Source organism: Clinocottus analis, unplaced genomic scaffold (genome assembly GCF_023055335.1).
Source record: "Clinocottus analis isolate CAN_PGR_092001 unplaced genomic scaffold, fCliAna1.0.p SCAF_13, whole genome shotgun sequence".
Classification (NCBI taxonomy): Eukaryota; Metazoa; Chordata; class Actinopteri; order Perciformes; family Cottidae; genus Clinocottus; species Clinocottus analis.
In genome coordinates this window covers 4,097,275-4,119,905 of record NW_027175854.1, presented here as the reverse complement: position 1 = coordinate 4,119,905, position 22,631 = coordinate 4,097,275, and the positions used below count along the sequence as shown (strand labels likewise).

The following is a 22,631-nucleotide window of genomic DNA, read 5'->3' as shown; positions in this document are numbered from 1 at the left end:
CAAAGCTGAGCGTCTCCCATAACAGCTAGGGGTGCAGACTTGAGGAATATCTGAATTTTATTCTGGATACATCATGCTGAATATGGATTTACACTGGGTGTAGCATCGTTGGAGACCGAGCCTTCGCGGCTGGGGTGACGGCAGGACATTAGCGAAACTGACGAAAATAACATCAGTGTTTTTTTTTCTCGGGGTGCTTTGTCTTGTCCACCTAACGATAGCAAACCATCATTCCCATTTCAATTTGCAAGAGATCCAGCTAGTGACTGCTAGCTGCCTGCCGGGATGTATCGTCATGTTGTCACCTAAAAGTAACTGCTAGGACGTTGGATTGTGAAAGGATCCGCAGAAAACCTCTCCGAGGTCCCATCGGGTTGTCACCGGGACCTGAATCTGTGTTAGCCACAGTCGCGGAACCCACTGTTTTCGGCGATATGGCGGAGCAGGGCTACTCATCCTGGTGAGTGCGCACAGGCACCGCGCTACCGATTAGTAGTAACGTTAGTAGCTACCGTGCGCTAGCCGCCGCCTCTACGTGATATAGGTCACTAAACCAATAAACTGTATTTATCACAATTCACGGAAATGCTCTTCACACAGACTCATTCTGGTGCATTTATCACCGTGTGGCGTGTAAAATGTCACTAATCCCATTTCCCCCTGCAGCTGTGATGTCGCTAACGGCTAACTGGTTAGCTAGCTGCGGCTAATCAGCTTCACCAGCTGACGCTAAGCTAGCTCCACTTCTATTGTGAGCTAGCTGCCCAGCTAACGGCTTGACAAGCTTTTTCACCAGTCGGTGAATGACCAGTTCACTGACATAGTCAGTGTAATGCCACCGCATGCCGGCGTCAAGCCTACTTTTAAACACTAGCTGTGCCAGCGGATTGGCGTTAGCCGCTTTAGATGGCTAGCATTCGTCGTCGATCCGCTGCACACAATAACAAAGGTTCCGCCGTGGAGCTAAGCTAGCTCACTCGCATCGCAGTCCTGTCCAACAAATGCCAGTTTTAAGCGTGAGGTTGACATTTGTGACACACGCCAGGGTAACACATGATTTGCCGAAATATCAGGTGCACTGACTTGAAACAAGGTGAACGTTGTAGTTGAATTGTACTGCTTGTTAAGGAATGGATGAAAGGAAGCCAGACAGAGATGATGGGATCACTGAAATGCGTTGCCCACATGAATGAATATGTCATGACTTTAGTGAGGCCTAGTTAATAAAATGGGATAAATTATACTTGTTTGATCCCAGCAACACGGGGTGAATGTTGGCACAACGCTTAGAGCAGCGCCGTCTTATGTATGAATAGTCCAAACCAATAGCAGACGAGCTCCATTGAATGGTGGAGGTCCACAGAAATGCTGTGTTTTGATCTTACGGTTTTACCGAAATCTCGTTTAATGTCACATTGTAACTATATCCTGGAAATGCCAGTGTTCTTCCTAGTCTTTAATTTACTATTAGTTTCATATCAAGTAACCAAAGCTTTTTTTGCTATTGAGGTGAACATCATCCCTTTATATTTAGGCTGGCTTTTATCATTATAGGTTTCATAAAAATCTTAAAGCTGCACCGTTGGGTGAATTGCTTACAGGAGAAAAAGACCAACCACTGCTGATTTTCACGCTAATAATATTAATATTACAAGTTCTAGTTAACACAGACTATTCACATTTTGTAAAGCCATAAAAATCCTGAACACATTTAAATTGAAACAGAAAAGCAATTTACAGGTCTGAAGAAGTTTTGGAAAAATAAACTAACCCGAAATGTCATGGTAATTAACTTTGGTAAAACCTGTGTAATGGAGTGTTTGTGCTTCAGTTAAGATCACCTGAGAAAAATCTATACTGGTTGAACTAATATGTAAATGTTTGGGCAGATTGTAAGATGTTACGTTGTTTTGTGTGGGCTAACATTTTATTCTTGTTTTTCCGCAGACGTTTCAGAGAATATATTGACATTAATTAGCCTTTAAGGCAATCGGAAATTCTTCGTAAAAGGTATTGGTAAAGATTAGTATGAACCTTGTACAATGAGTAAAAGTTGCATAACAGCTTAAGCTTCTATTCATGCTTCAATTTAGTTTTTGCTGTGCAACCAAACTGATAAGTCACACTTGCTTTCACCAATGCAGTGTGCAAAGCCTCAAGACAGTTAATGTGGTAAAATAGACTCCCAACTTTGTGCACTTTGACCAGATGCAATCTTTGAGCAGTGGCGCGTGATGGGTTGCATTAATTACTTAAGTCCTTCAATTTATTTCAAAGGTATTCGGATCTGAGCAAGTATGTGTATGTAAAGGAACAATATGCAACATTCAGAGCAATAATGTAAAACAACTATTGCTATGTGAATATAATGGAGTAATGTCCACCTGAGCAGAGAATGAAGTCACTCTGCGTGTTTTGTTATTTTAGCTTCTTTTGGCTCTGTTGACATGGCCGGGCCGGACGCACACACTTTGGGTGCACGTTCATGCATGTAAGCGTGCCCCTCTGGCTAGCTTCTCACTGCTCTCTTTCGGCAGTTACAGCTAATAATAACGCTGTCTAGTCGTTGTAAAAGTGTAGTACCCACCCTCCGGTTCCCCCTCAGGTAAACACTGGTAGCTCTGTCAGCACTTTTGTGGTAGTTAGCTACGCGCTGCCGGCTCATGCGTTGCGATGTTGGGAGCCGCTGATTGGCAATGGAAACGCTCCCAGTCTTGAATTATGTTCCTTCAAGACTGCAATGCTGCACATTTTCAAACGTTATCGTTCTGATATCTATCAGTATGCAGGAGTGTAAAAATCTTGAAACGCAGCATTTGGCAAGGTTATGATTGTGGTGGAAAAATGTTTCACCACTTTCATATTAGATGACTTGCTCAGTAGGTTATCTCTTTTTTTCATACCAACATCAGCAAGGTAAACTAACTTAAAGTTACTTGATGCTCTGCTTTACTTTTCCTATTTTTAAATGAACGGATGGCGGTTGTATATCCTCAGCAAACATAAGTTGTTTGAAAATGTCTCTGCCTGTTGTGTCTGTTTTTGTTCCACATATTGAGCCATTAAAAGCAACCCGATGCTCTCATCAATTTGGAAGCAGAATAGGTACAAACACCCAGGAAGTTGTGCCGTACCGCTCGCTTAAGTTCTGCTTTACAAGCATAAAAAACAATCAAGCATTTTGAAGACCAATACGTTAACTGATCATGGACATTAATAATATCATTTGTTTTACGAGTGATACTTTACTAAAGCAGGTTTTAGAAGACACAGACCTAATGACACTGCATGTGCAGATATTTGAATTGGATGCTGCTTGGCAGCGTTTTCATCTTCCCTTTGCAAGTTTTATATTTATCAATTACCCGCCTGGATGATAAGTGGTTTTGTAGGTGTCTTTTTGTAGAGATTGCAAGCTACAGTTTGATATGTTCAACAGCCTTCATGCTGCATGTGGCTTTATTGCAGCTTGCTTGAATCCCAACCATCAGTTGGTGGATTTATGTTATCATCACACTACTACAGCTATTTGTTAATTGAGTTGTTTTCTCCGAGTCTCGCTTCCTCATTTTCAGTTGTGTAGAACGTCGGGTACCTCGTCTAAGAGCAGACGTATGCAGTTTGATTATACTAATAAAAGTATTAGTGTGCCACTCTTCTTTGTATTTATATCTGGGAGACATTCTGCACTTGTTGGTGCCGTCACATGAAAGGAGAGCCTGTACATTTATTCAATCAACAACTTTTGCTGCAGCCATGGTTTTTGGCCAATTGTGCCTTCGCTTTCCTGATGCGACATGTTTGTTGGTAAAGTAGCAGACAACACTTCTTTGCGACACAAAGGCATCATCTTTTTTCATGACTGAGCTTTCACTCTTGATTTAAAAACTGAGACCAAAGGGGTTAAAAAAAAACCCATCACATAGTGAAACCACTCTGCCCACACTGCCAGCTAAAGTCTCCTGTATGAACAGCCACATCAATCAAACTGAAAGTTTGAATTTTTGACTTGAAATATGTGTTTCCCACACATCATGGAGCTTAATAATGGCTGAATATAGTTCTGATGTCAAAAATAAAGACAAATACTCACATGAAGACGGTTTAACAGGCATTGTTACTTTTACTTGATAAAGGGCATGCATGGCCGATTGTTTATCAGCAAATTGGTAAATTGATTGTGTTAGCACTCGTGTTTCACAGTTAATTTTGTGGATTGCACAGTGGAATGATTTTACAAGCACTGGTGTCCATGTGTGGAGAAACTTTTTTGAAGTACATTAACACGTGATCTTTTCTTTCTCGTATCACAAGCAGAAACCGAGCATGTTACCTGCCAAACTCATCCCTGCAGCTGGTTTTTACCGGCATGCAAATGTTTTATAAGCTAATCAGGGTTCTTGCAAGTGTCCTAGGTTATTAGCGGATATGTCAATATTTTTTCTTCATCTGCAATTCCACACAGTCCTGCATTCGAGATGGGGAGTTTAATAGAGAGATAGTTTGTGTTTTTTGCTGCCTGACATTAGTCATTACTGTTATTACCTCCGACTAGGTACAAACCAACAACTTGGTGTCGTCCCAATCTGTGGAGCCACTTCATTAATGTCAAGAATGTATTATCACACTGATTTGATAAATGTTTGTCAAAAAGATAATCTGAAATCATCTTGTTTATTATTGGTAAATAATAATATAAACATGCTATCACTCTGCATGGTACAATCTAGTTCAAGCTCTGCCTTTCTAGACAAAGGAGGTGATAATGAAGGTGAAAATATTGCCTTCAGCACATTTACTATAGACTAAAAAATATACATGTAATTAACAGAAATATCTAGTGTAAATGAATCTGCAGTCTTTTTCAATAAGAACGATTTGTACGCCAAAAGAAGACAAATGGCAGCAAGCGCTGTCACATCCTCACTTTTAGTTCTTCTTGACAGTATATTTTAACTATATTGACACAACTAATGCCGTTGTGTTCTGCTAAGAGCTCTTATGGCTTTGTTTGAATCTGACAGATTACTGAACACCTGTTGCCTGCATCTTGAACAGAAGATCCACTTAAGATTAGCTGCCAGAATTTCAAAGCCTAAATAGTTTTGATTTGGACATATATGGGTCTCATGCATATTGAGCCTTTCCCTCATAGTGTCCATGTGTTTCGAAAAAATAATGAGAAATAATAATGAGAATCTGAAATCTTTACATTTTGTCCTAATTTAAATATATATATTCTCCCTAAATTGTTGAGAGCCATCATTCTGCAGGGCGTAGTTATGCGCCTGAGATGATGTGGCCAACCCTTGCATGCCATTATGGTATTCTTTTATGTTCATTTCTGTCTTATCAACACTCTTTCAAACAAGGGAAAATGCCACAGTAGGGCGTAAACACACAGCAGAGCAGCAATGCGGGGGAGGTGTACTTATCTTTAGAAAGGCAAAATGGTAATTGTTGATCACAAATTTCATTCTTGTACCTGTAGGATGTAACCCATTACATCCATAATTGGATGAGAAAGTGGAGGCAGATAAATGTTAATTCCCTACAGGAGGTCCAGTGGCCACTTCAACCAGTGGCTACTGTAAACTGGAGTGACTAATAGTGCTTGTTAAGTCAATATAGATTCATGATCTTTCCCTTTTTTTCCTCCATGTGTATGATCTGGTGAGACCTGAGTAAGACATTGTTTTTTTTTAAATACACACAGGGCAGCATTTGTAAAAGTCTTCATTGCAGCCTGGTGACCTGGCCCTTAATGGTCAAGTCATGCATGCAACTGGCTTGATGGAGGACGGTATTGTAATTGTGTTATTGAAAACCTAGTCTGTCAGTGAACAAGGACGTCTTATGGCACTTTGGGCTGCCATCCAGCCCTCAACAGTCCGGGATTGTATTTTGTTTTTAAATGTTCCATTCATCTATCTCACCCATGTTCTACAGGCGGCTGTGCGCAGAATTCAGAGGAACCAGTTCGATGCTAGAATATGAATTAGGTCTGTGGTAGATTAAACTAGCTGTCTATCTGCTGGCTGTGTTGACAGTGAGGCAGTGACATCATTAGGGTCTGTGTAGACAGAACAAGGCCAGTTTCTTAATCACTGCCTTAATGCTTGAGGCCAAACTGTTGGCAAAACATTTAACCTGTGTAGTTTAGTAATTACAGAAAAGAAACGCACGCATGGTTTCGTGATTGGTCCGGCTTTATTTGGGGTATAACGACCTTGTTGTATGTATGTCGAATCTATTAAGTGTGCTGCTGAGTGTGTGTATTAGTCATTTCGTAGAGGCCTGTATTGGATAAAACAAGACCACGGCATGATGCAGTATTGTCCCAGTGTCCCTTTTCCATAGTGAACTAGAAGTTACCCCTCCCCTCTTAAAAACCCGGTAGTCATTCCTGTACTCCTGAATGAATGAAAGGAGACAGGAGATTTTTGTTTTTTCCCCCCTCAGCATCACAATGAAACCTGTGAATTCCTGCGTCACATGCGCACCAGAATGAAAAACGATTTAGAGCAGAGAGTCTTGTTATGCGAGGGCTGTTGTCTCTGTCAGTACTTGAATGAAAACTAGTATTGCAGCTCAGCGATACTTATTACTGAAATAGTTTTCATTGTATGCCAGCAGAAAATGGCAGGTCTTGGTATTCCTACACATGAGAAATAGTGCCCATTTATTACCCTGTTAAATAGTTTATTACCCAGCTTATATTATCCAAATGAAGAAACTTTTACTGACTAAAACAAAATACATGTACTCATGAGTCCTGTTCAGACCATGATGGTTTACCCCTGTTTCATAACCAGCGTTTTCTTCATGGATTTTATACTTTTCCTCGTAGGTATTTTGTGCATTTCCATCTTCCCTGCACCGATGATTAGGTAGACATTTATATCCGTTCTTATGAATGTAATGTAATCAACATTTCACCATGCTACATTCATTCGACTTTTGCTGGCAGTGCACAATATCGTATGTTGTGGATGAAAACCATTTATATTCACTGTGTGGTGCTGCACTTCAACCGAGTTGAGTAGTAGAGTGGGAGATTTTTTTGCCTTCAAAAATATGACCCAGTGCTCACTAAATCATACTTTAATAAAACAAAAATGGCAGTATTGTGGGGGAAAGTAGCAGGAACTCTTCAAAATGTCAATTCAACTCAATGTTTTTTTTTTTTGTATTTAAAAAAAAAACAAAAAAACTTTATCACAGAGTGTAGAAAATGTCCTGTTAAGCTCATTCAGTCATGAATGGCAGGGGTCAACTTGCGCCTGTTGTTCCTTTTTGCTAATGTGGTTTCCTGTGCGGTGCATCTGTCATGATGATTTGAAAGACTTTCCCTCTGCCACTTTGCACCCTCTGTAGCTTTAGCTCTCTTTGTTTCATTTATTATTCTCAATATAATAAATACTCAATTATTTATTATATAGTGAGCAGGAAATTTTGCAATCCAACATTCACTCATATAACCCAAACTGCAGCATTTATATGCGACTCACAGATGTAATGAGAGCTTCTAAAATCTGCTTAGGATCCCTAAAATTAGTATGGGGTTTGTAGGGAGCGTAACATTTTACAATTGAAAAATATCTTTTTCCTCTGTGAAGGACAAACTATTTAATTGTGACACTATTTAGGACCTCAAACATATATTAGGCTATACTATGCTTCGATTACTTGTACAAAGACATTTTGTTTAAAATGTAATGCATTGCATTTGGGGATTGTTAGAAAATGTTAAACTAACATCTCTTGGCCACAGTTGTATTTTCTATTATTATTATTATTATTATTATTATTATTATTACGCCATTGGGGGTTGTTTTACAATAAGCATGCTCCAACCATGATTTTTGGGGACAATCGTTTGAAGCTGTATCGGCTGATACCAAACAGCAATCATTGGATCCATTTGAAGCCTTCTACTGTATTTAATGTGAGGCTTTATTTATTTATTTATTTCTTCATCTACTCTTAAAAACATGGTACATGACATAGTACATTTAAATGATAAGAAAGTATCATGAGTTGACAACATTTCATTTATTGTCAGTCATATATTTTTCTTTCTCTCTCTCACATACACACACACACACACACACACACACACACAAATATATGTAAGCATTGTATGTATATAAAGAAGACCCCTCATTACATCTGTGTTGCTTTTTTACACTGACCCATACAAAGCCGGCATAACACTTTCGTAGTTGTGGTTTTAGATAGCACGCCGACATAATGGGTAACACAACAGCATGTAGTGTGTGTGCGTGGAGTCCCACCATGCCGGCTCTCCCTTTTACCCAGAAGGCGATTCAGCTCTGTGACTTCTTACGGTGCCGGCTTAGTGGCGGAGCAACAATGCCCTCTCCATTCCCCCCCATTCCTGCCTTGAACATGCCGTGTGAAAAATAAAAAAGAGGGAATTTTAGAAAACTTGTCTTGGTTGTATTTCATCATCCGATTCATTCTTTTGATCAGGCTTTCTAAAGACCACGGATCAAACTGATAACAGTTGGTGGCCGATCAATAGGAGCACCCCTTAATTTTTTGGACCAATGATTAATTAAGCTGTGATATCAAACAGCTTTTGCGGCTCCAGATAACGAGTCAGCCAATGATTACTTAGTCTAAAAAATAGACCGGTATCAATGCTTGAGCCAGCCATGTGGATCTGCTGATAGCTAATACATTTTAGCGTTTGATCTATTGGTGCTTTTTAAGTCCCTGATGAAATTTGGGGAAAGCTAAGATGGTGATAACATTATGAGGGGTCACTGGTTGTTTTCCTTAACTCCAGACTGCATTCCTCACCCATATCCAGAGAGTCTGACAGGAGACAGACGGGTCAGGATCGGGGTCAAATCTGCACCTCTCGCATGAAGCCACTTCACAATGCCAGCCTTGTCTTTGCCCCCAGAAAAGGCTGCATTATAAGGTTGCATGTCAAGTCTCCGCTATGTCAAGGCCCCAGATCATTGACACGGGAACAGTTTGGTGCTTAAATGCAGTATCAGTCTGCAAACTAGAAGCCTGATTACACTTGGAAATAATACCATATTGGGTCTAATTAGATGTGTAATCTTTACAACCTTTTATTTCGGAAAGCTCGGAAAATCTGTTTGTTTGACTGATTAACAGATGTGTGTGGAGATATAAGCTGTAGAAATAGGAAGTTTTAAAGCTGTATTCATCTAGAAAGTGCACTTTGTCTCTCCTGGACCAGAATGAAGATGCCACCTTCTTCGTTCTGAAGTGATACTTATTTGTAACAGCATCCCTTGGCTAAAGACTTGCATTATGATGTCCTTCATCAGCTCCTGTTTGTTTTGTCTAGTCTTTCTCACAACACACAATAACAGATTGCAAGGGGATGATGTAGGTCAAGAGGAATTTAGATTATGTTTGACTGGACCGCGGCAAGGCGAGGCCAGCTCAATAAACGCATAAGTCTGTCGCTGACTGGCTGAGTCACTCGGTGACAAAGTTCCACCATTGGTTAAGACGAGTGTGCCATTGCTCTTTCAGAATGAATGGCTTGAACTGCTATGAACTGGCAACGTCTTTACGTCAGCTTTTTTATCATAGAATAAACTTCTTTAATAAATACACGCTTGTCGTAGCTGTGCAACACTTTTGTTTCCAGGGTTTCCAACTCTCACGCACAGACTGTGGCACTCAGGCTATTTCCATTTTTGCACTCTGAATAAGTACGTACGTACGTATCAGTGTGCTGTAAAAAACTGGAACTGATTAGCCTACCGTTAGGTGTGTGGCAATTTCATGGCCAGGCTCGCTTAGCGCACCTGGAATCAGTAAGAGCACATGTTCAGCTGGTGCATTAGAGGCTGTTACAATCATGGCCAATCACATTCATTGCTTTTACTCCCGTTCATCACAGAGCTCTCCAGGAGATGACACACTGACAGTTGCAGGGAATCCTGTAGAGTTTTCCTGGGGGGAACTTATTGTTTTTTGGGACACCATTACCTTTAAAGTTTACTTTTGAACCTGAATGATCTCTGCCTTCAGATGGCTGTAAAGACAGACTGTGTAAAGGAAAAGCCTTCAGTGTAGTACAGGGGTCAGCAACCTTTCCTCTCTAAAGAGCCATTTTGCCCTTTTTTGTGAGTCCTATCTATATTTGTGGCTCATGTGGTAGGGTGTTCGTCCTGTAATCGCAAGGTAGCAGGTTTGATCTCTATCCTCACCTGAGGTTTCCATTTTAAACGCATATCTTTTGCTACGTTTACACTGAGTTTCCACGCTACGCCGGACTTTAGAGCACTTTAGAGCACTGCAAAAGAGGAGGAAGAGGAGAGGAGCAGCAGTAGTGGAGTTGGGAGATGTGATCCACTTCCTGAAAGTATATTTAATTTACTTTTGTAGCAGTTGAGAAATCACTCTTCGCTCTTGTGTAGCTGGATATTTTCAGCAAATGCTGTGTGCTTGTTCTGGAAGAGTCTTTCAACATTAAATCTTTTGTTCTTTGATAATTTCTCGCAACATATTAAGCGTACAACATTGTTGACAATAAAAGCAAATCAATACGTCCATGCAGAATTAAACCCCCTACTTTTCACTGGGATTTTTTCAATTTATCCGCTGATATTATTATATTAAAACAATAGTTTGACAAATAGTTTAATTTAGTGACACGTGTAAGCAGAATTCTTGGGTGTAGGCATGCAGGAGTTGGAAGAATGAAGCTGAATGAAAAGAGAATCCTGCACACTGTTGTTGTAAAAACTACTTTCAAATGAATGTAGCAAACATTTGGGTTCCAAGTGGACCATTACACATTAATCTCCACCATTATTAGGCGGAGACGACCCTGTCCTGAGCTGGATTTACCATTGTATTCAGAGGTAATTGAGCTTAAAGGGACAGTTCACTCCAAAATAATAATTTAAAAAATGCATATTTTTCCTCTTCCCTATAGCGCTATGTATCAATCTTAATTGTTTTGGTGTGAGTTGTCTAGTTTTGGTGGTTTCGGCGGTAGAGATGTCCGCTATCTCTCTGAGTCTGAGGAGCTGAACCAGTAGGAGCCGATTGGCCAGTCTGCGTTCAAGGGGGCGGGACTTTGCAATGGGTCAATGGATTATGTGTTACTTTCTATCTGTGTGATATTTTAGGACAGGGTCTTGTGTGTTTTTCATTAAATTCCATAAAAACCTAAACATACTGATGTATAATGTTTAATACTGATTCAAATTGAACTGTGAATAATGGCTACACTTTATGAAGTACCTTTTAAAAACCCAAGGTGCTGTACGATACCACACATACAACAATATTTGAATATAAGAATGTATTTCTTTTTGCAATATTAAGAAGTAGACTTCTTTTCTTCTATGCTGTTGTCAAACGATTTAAATTGCATGTTTTGCAATGTTCGTTTTTTACATTGTTGAAAACATACCGTACTTAGTCATTATCCACATGCACCAGTTGTAGTTGTTGGAAAGGCTATTTCTGGCTGCTTTGAAAGGGTTTATGTGGCTTGTGTACCTGCAGAGATTCAAAGTGGAGATTGTAAAATTGCTAAAGCTGACGTGAGATTGTCAAAGAAATGATTGAAAAAATTACCGTTGACATGCTGGTCTCCATTTTTCTTATTTTCCGCAGCATGATATAAAAAGAAAATATGGAGGGAACTGCAACCATGGTTTTGAACTAATGGTCTGAACTTATGATAAAGTATCTGGAAAACCCGCCTTATTCAACGAGAGAGGGGTACCTGTGTAATTTAGCCGCTCTATGCAATAACTTGACTTTGTTTAAGGCTCTATTTTTCTGGTGTGCCGCAGTTGAAATGTAGGTGCATTGTCACGATTGATGTTTATGCTAATGTTTATGTTAACGTATGCAACAGGAAGTCTGGTTGCATGAAATGGGGACTGAGCTCAAATAAGACATGCGTTTTCACTCACTTGAGCTTACAATAAATCATCAATATGGTCGACATTTAAAAGTGTCAAACTCTGATGATTATAATCATCAATATCAAGTCAGCTGTCAACTCAATGGTTGAATGCAACATGCAGTGTGTAAACAATTCCAGTTCAGACTAACAAAAAAGAGGAAGCAGCAGACTAAAGGACTTTAAGTCTTTCAGTCCTTTCACAATAACATTTGTGTATTTAAGGCTTCTTTAATTTAATTTTCTGTTCATCTGATGTTGAAGAAAATAAATTAATGTCTTTTCAGTTCATCAATGGAATGTCAATAAATATACTTACAAGAGGATAAATGATTTACTATACATTTTTTGTTTAAGGGTTTACCAGCAAAAACACAGTTTTTGTCTCCTGTATTGCATCAAAGGTGATGGTGATGTTTATTTGACCAGTTTCATAACATTAGTGTCGTTCTCTCTGTCCTCTGTAGGGCGTACTCCCTAGTTGACTCCAGCCAGGTGTCCACCTTCCTCATCTCCATCCTTCTCATCGTCTATGGCAGCTTCAGGTGAGTGTCTCTAAATAAACAATCACTTCAGCTGTCAACAATGATGTCTTGTTTGTCACACAGGCAAGGACCTATACTCTCAATTATCATTTTATCCTATGAGACATTTGTGTGATATTAAGTCATAATTCGCATTTAAAAGGTGTTTTGTGAGGTTACAGTGCCTTTGACCACCAAATTAAAATCAGATGTGAGTGAAACCCGAAAACATAAAGCCTTCAAGCACAGCTCATATCATCTCACTTGCATAATATGTGTGGACGAAAAGTTGCTTTAGTTTGCTTTTGTTGCGCTGCATTTGAATAGAAATGTGACCAAAGGGATGTTTAAGGAGTCTACTGTTCACTGTGAGATGTTTCCAACATTATGCAGTTTTAGCAACAGATTATTTTACTTGTCTTAGTGGAAAAAGTAAAGGTTTTACTAACCTCTATTCTCTATTCCTCTAAACATTAATGTTCTATTCAAGTGTCTCTGTGAGCCTTTACAGTGAGCCAGCATGCACGATACCAGGACCCTGAAACTGAAGCAGCTGTACAATTCAGCCATCACTCATTTCATAATGGACTCTTGTGTTTTTCCTACTGTAACATGTCTGCAGTAAAATCCATGTAAGAGGGGAATACACAAGGAGAGTGAAGACATAACTTACATTTGTGTGCATATATAGGGATTTTCATAAGCATATTTGATTTGTACAACTATTGGTATGACTGTGTTCTGGACTGTTAATGTCAGATATGAAAAGAGGAAAAAAATCAAAGGAATAGAAACATTTCGTGGGCGACACGTTCAGAGCCACAGTTCAGCTTGAGCTTTCGGGTCTCCAACATATTTCTAACATTTCACCCTTACTTATTCTGCGCTGAACGAATCCATGTAAGTATTTTTTAAACACTTTCTTTCTTTCCCTCCCTCCTGCAGATCATTAAACATGGATTGTGAGAACCAGGAGAAGGACAAAGACGGTAACCCCATGCCGGGGGCTTTCAATAACGGCTCAAACAACAGTGAGTGTCTGTATCTTTTCTATTTTGCCACACACAACCAATTTTTTTCTTTAAAAATACAAGTGGTCGCTTATAGTTTTGGTTTGTGTTGCAGGTATTCAGACTATAGACTCCACACAGGCCCTGTTCCTGCCCATAGGAGCCTCGGTGTCTCTGCTAGTCATGTTCTTCTTCTTTGACTCGGTACAGGTGGTCTTCACAATCTGCACTGCAGGTGAGAACCGCTCGTAACACAAAACAGCAGTAGAAATACTTTAATAAAGCTTTCACTTTTCTGTTCAATAGTTAGTAACTGGGGCAGTCCTCTTACCGGTGACGTTGCAGCTGTAACGACCGTTAACTGCCCCGTGGAACTGACAGGAACCGACCGGGCGGAGCAGTCGAGTTGTGTTCGGCCTTTGGTTTCACTGCTGTGGTGTGTTCTTCTCCTCCTCAGTTCTTGCAACAATTGCATTTGCATTCCTCTTGTTGCCAATGTGCCAGTATCTGACCAGACCCTGCTCCCCACAGAACAAGTAAGGAAATCGTGCAAAGTCTGTGTGTCTTTAAATCGCGTCTTTTGGCGCTCAAACCGCCTCAAGCCGTTTCGTATGTCTTTTACAAATACTTGTAACGGTCTGTGCTTCAGCATAAATCAGCTTCCTGTCAATTACAACTAAAAACTTTCTACAAGGCTTAACAGCCCCTTAAACGGGGGCTGAGTTCTTCATCAGGAGCTCTTCCTCACTCTCCGAGTCCTTGGACTCCCAATGAATCAATGCCAGAGCCAGTGAAAAACTGCACAGTCTGGCAAGAGCTTATAAGTCCATTTAAATACCACAAAATGTTGTTATTTGAGCCTTACAAGCCCCTTGTCAGTTCATTTTTTTAACTTATACAAAACATTTTAATAGCTGCTGGTGTCTGGACATTTAAAGTACAAGAAATCCCCAACAACACGACCCAGCCACTCAATAACCAAAATGATCGCCGTCTCTCTGTTACAGATCCAGAGCGATCTTGTTTCACTAAATAGTTTGTCTGCTTTATAGAATCAGTAAAAACCCTCCAACCCAAAACCTCTTTTCTACTTGGTGCTGAGGTTGTTGTTATTTTGTGTATCTTAATATGTTCATAAATTAATGTTGCTCTGCACATTTAATTAATTGCTATGCACATTTAATAATTACTCATCTTCATCCCCTTGTCATGTATTTTACACTTAGCCCTTTGTCTCTGGCCACATGCCAATCGGGCTCAGTGCCACTTGAGTTGGCCACGAGGTGGTAATGCACCTGAAGCAGTTCTGTCACCAAACAAAAACATGAAGAAGAAGAACAACTTCTGCACTTCCGCTGTTAAGATACGACTATAACAGTTTAGCCATCATTAGCTGACAAGGATCCATAAACTACTGGATGAATCCGTGTTATGAATTATGAACGTTGTACGGTCTTCCCGTGCTCCCCTGCCTCACTTAAAGAGATGGTTGTTCCCTCCTTGTCGTTAAATATGCTAATACTATGCACGTGTGAAAGTAATCCGCCTGTAAATGTTTGCCTCCATATTTCTTACGCTGAAAATCCCATCAATGTTCCGTCCACCCGTCTCTCCTCACCTTTCAGGTGTCTTCTCATCTTGGCTCTGTATGATTTAGACTGATTGAGAGAGTTGTCTCCTATTTGTCTGATTGCAGGATTTCCTTCGGCTGCTGTGGGCGTTTCACTCTGGCTGAGCTCCTGTCCTTCTCCCTCTCCGTATTGTTGGTGCTCATCTGGGTGCTGACTGGACACTGGCTCCTCATGGACGGTGCGTTTCTCCGGCGCAACTCTTTTGCCAGTGTTGCCAGCCACCTGAATTTAGGACACATCGGAACGTTTTTTGAATTGATGGTTCCCACAAAGCGATTATTTCAAAGATTAGTCACTTTACTCTGAACTGCAGGGTGGCTTGTGGTTCCCATTAGTTGCATTGTCAATTGTTAGACGATGATTTGAAGGGTGGAGGGAGCCGTCTCAATCTTCAATAGAGGCTGGAGTCTGGACAAAATGCACTTTATCATCTTCAGTTGAAGAAGGAACTTGCTGTCATGACTCATACAATAAGAAGTTTTTCGCAGCACTATTTTAAGGCTCTTGTTGCAGCGTGAGGCATCCTAACACTGTGAGTCAGCTCCTAACTGGCATTTAAACTATCTGACCTCTCAAAGTTGGAAACGTAAATGTGTGTGTACTTCATTTATTTAACTTTAGTAATTCTAAACATATTACTGGAAGTTTTCATTATTAATGCAAACTCAGCTGCCTTGACACAAAAGTCAGCGTTTCATCATTAAAAATAAAAGCACTTGCGGAGATCAAACAATTTGAATTGGAAAACGATCCGAAGAATCAAAATCTGATTATGAAGTTGACTAAATGTGTAGAAGAGTTGGAAGCAACCTTGTCGGGCTGTACTTAAGCTTTGAAGCGTCATTCATAAACGTGACATTCAATTTCTAAATTGATATTTGAGTGCTGCACAGCTGCTTCTTTTTTTAACATCTGTTCATTCACTTTCAACCCAGTGTTTCAGGCTTCACTAATAGTATTAGTTTTAGACTATTTTTAACATGTGATCCAAACATTTCCAATGACTACAGAGTGTTGTCGAGTCCAAAAGTCAACATTTATTGGAAAAACGTCATAACTTTCATGTTTTTATCTCACACAAAATTCTGCTTAAAATCATGTGCGTGACTTTTGAACCTTTCATAATACAATATTTTAATTCTGATCAAAAGTCAGTTTGTTCTCCCCACCTGCCGCACATTGAGAGAGGCACGCACCTGTATGAATGCAGCAATCTAACATCAGTATAACACAATAACAGATATATGTAATGACAATAGATTTTTTTTTAATAAAGCAACCTGCGAGCATGATAAGTGAGTCTTTGCACTGCAACCCATGAAGTAATGTTTCACTTTATATACACTTCTACTGGAGTAAACATTTACTTTAGATGAGGCAATGCTTCCATGCATGAAAACCTTACATGGTCCCATGTTTCACCTCAACACCATCTTGTGTCTCGTCAGATCATTCCATGTGCTCCCAAAAATAAATTTAAAACAGAATTTTATCAGAATAGTCTGACTAATTAATTAGGCCTGTGTGCACAGTAATTAATGTTTCTTAAATAAACTTGCCAGAATCAGTGTCTGTGTTGCTAGTTCAGCTCATTCAAGACGTGGAACTATGTGTTTTTAATATCTCGTGTTTTTCCTCTGCAGCTTTAGCCATGGGCTTGTGTGTGGCCATGATCGCCTTCGTGCGGCTTCCCAGTCTGAAGGTGTCTTGCCTGCTGCTGTCAGGACTGCTCATTTATGATGTATTCTGGGTAAGTCATGCTCCCATCCAAAACTTCACCCCTATCACAGCTGACATACACGATCACTCAAAGAATATCTACACATCATAGTTTTCTATCAAACCTAAAACAGATGATTCATCCCACAAAGCGTGTGTTTTTTAAACATACGTGAGCAAATACCTTCTTGCCACCTAGATTATGTGCTGTTAAAAAAAAAAGTGACTCATGTTACATTTTCCAGCCACACTGTTTTGAAAGAAGTGGGTAGTTAGCGATGATGCGGTGACCGTCACCACGGCTGAACTAATACAAGAGACCTTCCTGCAAAACTCAACCTTCATGAATGTAAATGAACAAGATAAATGATGAAGAGGAAGGCGAGCATGCTACAAGCCATAATTAGGACGGTCATCACAATTTCCTCTGAGAAATTATCAAACATTTATGTCCAGCTGTCTTTTTCTGGCATTGGTAGATTCAGGTTCGATTTATCATTCATATCTGGCATCGTCCCTATTTTGGATCCGCTCTGCACTGAGCACAAGACACAAAAGCAACGGCCACTTAGCAGCTAAAGTGGCCCCAAAGTCCCGGAGAACCGGTATCATAGATGTTGATTTTATTATGAGGATGTGCATCAGTGGATTAGTGGTTGACAGAGGTAGGAAGTTATGTTTTTTGCAAGCATAATTATTATTTTCTTTCACCACAATTTCGTTAAACCACTGAACAAAGTCATAAGTGAAGATTTTAATCTGAGGAAAACTAGAAGCACCTTGCGCTTTAGATGTATTATCAGTTTCATTCACATGCTTATACGTTTGTTTGAATCGTTTCCCTTACTTGTTATAAAGGATAAAACATGATAAACATTGCCATTTGGCTCCAGAAAACTGTATCTCTCAGATTTGCCAGACAGAGCGAAACTATGTTCTGCACACAAATACAAACTGATCTCAGACAGAAATAATCATGACTGAGCTGCACAACAAACTGCTTCTTCTGAGGCTCTACCGGTGAACACATGGACTTCACACAGCGGCCTTCAGTGTTATTTCCCCGCTGACCTTTTACGCTCACAGTAATAATGTTAGACAAACATCAGATAAATTGGATAAATTATCTCCTTGAGAAGTTGAAGCAGCGACTGAATCTGATTAAGATGTAAAACGGATACAACAGTTGCATAAACTGGAGCTGAACTATCAATAGCAAAATATATTGATCAACTAATAAAGTTATTAAAATGCCAAACTGGCAACGTCTTCTCAAAAACGTGTTTTCTGGCTCATCTTTATAAGATTATGAATTGAATACTTTTGCGTTTCATGACGGTTTGTTTGACAGAATAATGAATGATAAGACATCATTGGTACCTGGAAAAGTGAGACGAGATCGCGTCGACATGAGCGGCTAAATTCCTCCCCTCTCCCTCCCGCAGGTGTTCTTCTCAGCCTACATCTTTAATAGTAATGTGATGGTCAAAGTTGCCACCCAACCTGCTGAAAATCCCATAGACGTTCTCTCCCGGAAGCTCCACTTGGGGCCGGGGATGGGCCGCGACGTCCCCCGTCTCTCCTTACCTGGAAAACTGGTCTTCCCCAGGTAAGACTGGTGAAACCACGTGGGGAAAACAATCCAACACTTTTATTTTCTGCTGTAGTTTTAGCATTATAACCTCACTCGGCTGCTAGCACAGCTGTAACGCTTTGGTTCAAGATCTACATTTGTGTGCGGGAGCAAATCATGAAATATACATAGTAGTTATATTGCACATGACTGTGTCATGTGCTTACATGAAACAAGTTTCTAGTGCTTCTGTATTGTGCCATCCCAAATGTTTCTCTACTTCTATTTCCTATCCGTGCAGCTCCACAGGAAGTCACTTCTCGATGCTAGGAATAGGAGACATCGTGATGCCGGGGCTGCTGTTATGCTTCGTATTGCGCTACGACAATTACAAGAAGCAAGCGAATGGGGAAGTCCCTTTGTCCGGACGCATGCAGCGCGTCTCCTATTTCCACTGCACTCTCATCGGATACTTTGTGGGTAAGAAAAGCAATCGATGGACAGATGGGTGTGAAAGCGCGATGGTTTTACTGTGGCAGTGGCTGGCATGTTTTGAGACGTTATGTTGGTGCTTTCCAAAAACACATGTTGAAGTATAATCTTTCTTTTTATACTATGTGTGTTGTGACTCTGTCTTCAGGTCTGCTGACTGCCACTGTGGCCTCCAGGATCCATCGTGCTGCACAGCCAGCGCTGCTCTACCTGGTGCCCTTCACCCTGCTGCCTCTGCTCACTATGGCCTACCTGAAGGTACGAGCCAGAGATGGAGAGAGAAATGTGAAGCGGTCGCAGTTTTGCAGAATTCAGTCGTTTGCTTGAATCCTTTACTATTCCTTGCCAGAACGGAGAGCGCATTGAATATTACTGTTGTTGTTTTTTTGCTGTGCAGCATATTTTGTTAACTTTTTAGACTGAAATAATGAACGATTATTCTATTTATGGAATCTTATTTTAGTCTAAACTGATGGACATGTTTAATTTAGTGAAGTGGCTGTAATTAAGATTGTCAAATTCAAAACAGCAGATGAACTATCGGGTTGACGGTACGCCTCCGCTTATGATATTCCTCTAACTTTCGGAGAATTCTTTGAAAGTTCAGCGTGTAGAATGAAGGAAGCACAAATGAGAGAGAGCTCGTGTTTCTTTACTCAGATGAAAAGTGAAACGGACGTTTTCTCGGCCGGTCAGTGAGGGTGTGCTTCACGACTCGTGTCCAAACTTTGTGTTTGTGGTCCGCAGGGCGATTTGCGGCGCATGTGGTCCGAGCCCTTCCACACCAAGACCAGCAGCTCCCGCTTCCTGGAGGTATGATGCATCCTGGGATAAACGACCAGAGGACTGCTGATCCTTTACCTTAATTAGAGGGAAGGAGAGAGGGCGCACTCACAGTGAGGCCATGTTGTCATCACTTGTTCATGCTTTCCGCCAATCTTCTGTGAAAACCCTCAGAAGGACACCAGTGTGTGGATCACAACGCCCCAACACGATTCATTGTTGGTCCCTACATCCTCCCTGTTTCATCGCCACTTCCTCTTTTCTGTTTATTTCCTCTTCATTATAGCACATCCTGCCTACGCTGTGTTTGTTCTCTCCCCCCCCTCTCTCTCTCTCTCTCTCCTTTTTCCTTTTTCTCTGCTCTATAGTTAGTCTCATTTGCCACTTCCCTCTCAAGGCTCGTTCCATTCGTCAGGCCTCTTCTCGCTGCGTTTTCCTTCTTTCCTTGTTCCTTTAATTTTCTCCGCATCTCTGTTTGTCACCGACTCAGATGAACTCGAGGGCCAGGCCTCGCCCCCTTTTTGTGGACTTAGGGTTGTGAGACATGGCTGGGATTTCCTTTTTTTTTAATTTTTTTTTTTTTTTTTAGCATTTTCGTGGTCATTATTATTAGTATTATTATTATAGAATGATTTAAACAAACTGAGAAGAGGCGGAGTGTTGCGGGGGCACAGGACAGTGCTCGGGAGCTGCGACTGCCTCTTCCGCCCCGTGCTTTCTTCATCTGTCCCTTCGTCCCGCCGCGATGGCTTTTTCCCGGCGCTCCCGCCCTCTGACACGCCCTACGAGCCCCGCCCTCCTCTCTCTTCATCTGCTGTCCCCATTCCCCGCCCTCACAGATAACTATGTATTTTATTTAGAAAAGTTTTATTCTTGGCATATACAGAAATGCATTATAAATTGTTAAGCTGCCCCCAGCATTTTAGGGGCCGCTTCTATTTGTATATATGTGTATTTGCGGTATCTTGAGTTTGTATTTGTGTTCGGGAGCATGTTGAATAGGGTGGGAAACTGACACCAGCCAACAGATGAATTTTGGTGAATTTCGGCTGCCGGTTTTGTAGAGTCACCTGGTGAGCATCCATCACTTAGAGGTTGTTTTCTAAAGTTTGTTGGCTTGTGTGATAGAAACGTAGCTGATGGACCTTTGAGAAGAAAAAAAAACATCTGGACCGGTGGCTGGTTGATAAAACGGCTCGTTTCCTGCTCTAGTGTCTCGTGTGTTGGATCAAACGGTGTCATAAACACATGACACGCCTAATGGAAACTGTTTGTGTCTAACTTGTAAAAAGTTACAGAAAACTCAACAGGGGGGCAATTTTGTTTTTATCAGTCTTTCTTCGGACAGGTGGAAATGTAAACAGTGTTTTTTTTTTTTTTTTTTCTAATAAATGAATGTTGAATTCATTTTAAGGTATGATATGTTACTTTTCATCATGAAACCACATCATACATCATGCTGGGTAATTTCTCTTGTGCACATCCTCAATGTACATGTATTTATGGCCATGGAGACACTTAAAGCATCTAATTTTCGACATTATACATGTCTGAGCATGGTGACTTCTGATCAGTTTGTATACATTTTGACATGAGAGAAGTCAGTAGAACAGCACAATAGCACATGTCATCTGAACTTCACCTCTATCGATGAACACCTGACTACTCTGAAAGGTTAGACTCAAAGCATGGAGATAAGGGAAGGTGTGTGTGTGTGTGTGCGTGTGTGTGTGTGTGTGTGTGCGTGTGTGTGTGTGTGTGTGTGTGTTCATCATCGCATCATAAAATCTGTTTGGACCTAGGGATGGGATCAGATCAGTTATGCCCTTCAGAAATCAAAAACAGAAATTGGAACTAAAGGTTCACCCACAGGGTGTTTTTACTGTCAACACTTGGTCCCTGACAGTCTTTCTTTTCTTTGTTATGGTCCTTCCACTTTTTTTGTGGTGCTTGTCAGTTAATATCTAATGTATACTGGAAAAAGAGTGAGTGATTGCGCAGCAAGAAGTCGGAGAGTCGTATGGACGATGCAGTTTGCTGGCTTTTTGTTTTTGTTTTTTACTTTTCTATGCTATCTGGCCGTGCATGTTAAGTGTACAGTGTATAATTTCTCAGACTGCATCGATGGGGCCGTTGCAGTTTGGAGTCTCTGCTGGCCGACACCGAGGCACTGGACCTATGAGCTCGCCTACAAAGAGCAGTGGGAGTGGGTGGGACAAAGGCTGCAGGTCAGAAAGACTGCGATTGGTCAGCTCTGACCTCCTGTGACTGATTCACAAAGGCTGAATATTATGACCTGGGTGCTGTCAGGTTGGGACCCCCGGCCTGCCGCTCAGTGCAGCGGCCTAAACTCGGACATCATGGAACAACAAAGCCCCGTCACCTCTTCATGGACTTGGAAAGAAAATATATAGATTTATATACATATTTATGTGTGTGTGTGTATGTAGATATACACACGCACATATATATGTGTGTATATGTACATACATAAATAATTGATGACGATCATGGTGATGACGACAAAAATGTTTTGGTTTTTTTTATATCAAAATGAATTCCTTTTTACCCCGTTGTTAGTATATATATTTTTTTTCTTTTAGTGTTTTTTTTTCTTTACACCTCTTCTCCCCTCCAGCAGAGGACTCCAGCTCTGTTGGTGCATTGATATTACCGCTGAATGGATTCTGTATAGAAAAATGGTGAATAAATAAATTAAGAACTGTGTAGTGAAACATGAATCCTGAAGCGTTTGATCTAAAACACGTTGTCTCCTTTTAACCCTTCCCTCGGCCCTCTCTTCTTCTTTCCCTCCTCGTTCAGGATTCTGCTGTAAATAAACATGACTCTAACTGTAACACCAGTGTGTCTTTTTCTTCGGCTCACCGGTTTATAAAAGACTTATTTGCTTTGCATCCACTTTTTTTATTTCACAACCTTATCCACTGGTTACTTTTC

General features: G+C 40.6%; 1 protein-coding gene across 2 annotated transcripts; it reads left to right on the top strand.

Annotated features, from left to right (window-relative positions):
* sppl3 (signal peptide peptidase 3) lies at positions 1-22,631 on the top strand. 2 transcript variants are annotated; one of them, XM_068574687.1, is made up of 11 exons: positions 1-460; positions 12,409-12,486; positions 13,411-13,496; positions 13,591-13,710; positions 13,933-14,011; positions 15,172-15,284; positions 16,750-16,856; positions 18,271-18,434; positions 18,700-18,878; positions 19,039-19,148; positions 19,638-22,631. In XM_068574687.1, the coding sequence occupies exons 1-11, from the start codon at positions 435-437 to the stop codon at positions 19,707-19,709; spliced, it is 1,134 nt and encodes a 377-aa protein (XP_068430788.1). In that variant the 5' UTR covers positions 1-434; the 3' UTR covers positions 19,710-22,631. The 2 variants fall into 2 exon arrangements, with proteins under 2 accessions (XP_068430788.1, XP_068430787.1); XM_068574686.1 differs by having other exon boundaries at positions 13,411-13,502.

Coding starts and splice junctions, on each gene's coding strand:
- sppl3 (XM_068574686.1), top strand. CDS start 435: ATGGCGGAGCAGGGCTACTCATCCTG. Junction 14,012..15,171: donor CCCTGCTCCCCACAGAACAA/GTAAGGAAATCG, acceptor GTCTGATTGCAG/GATTTCCTTCGGCTGCTGTG. Junction 18,879..19,038: donor TCTCATCGGATACTTTGTGG/GTAAGAAAAGCA, acceptor CTCTGTCTTCAG/GTCTGCTGACTGCCACTGTG.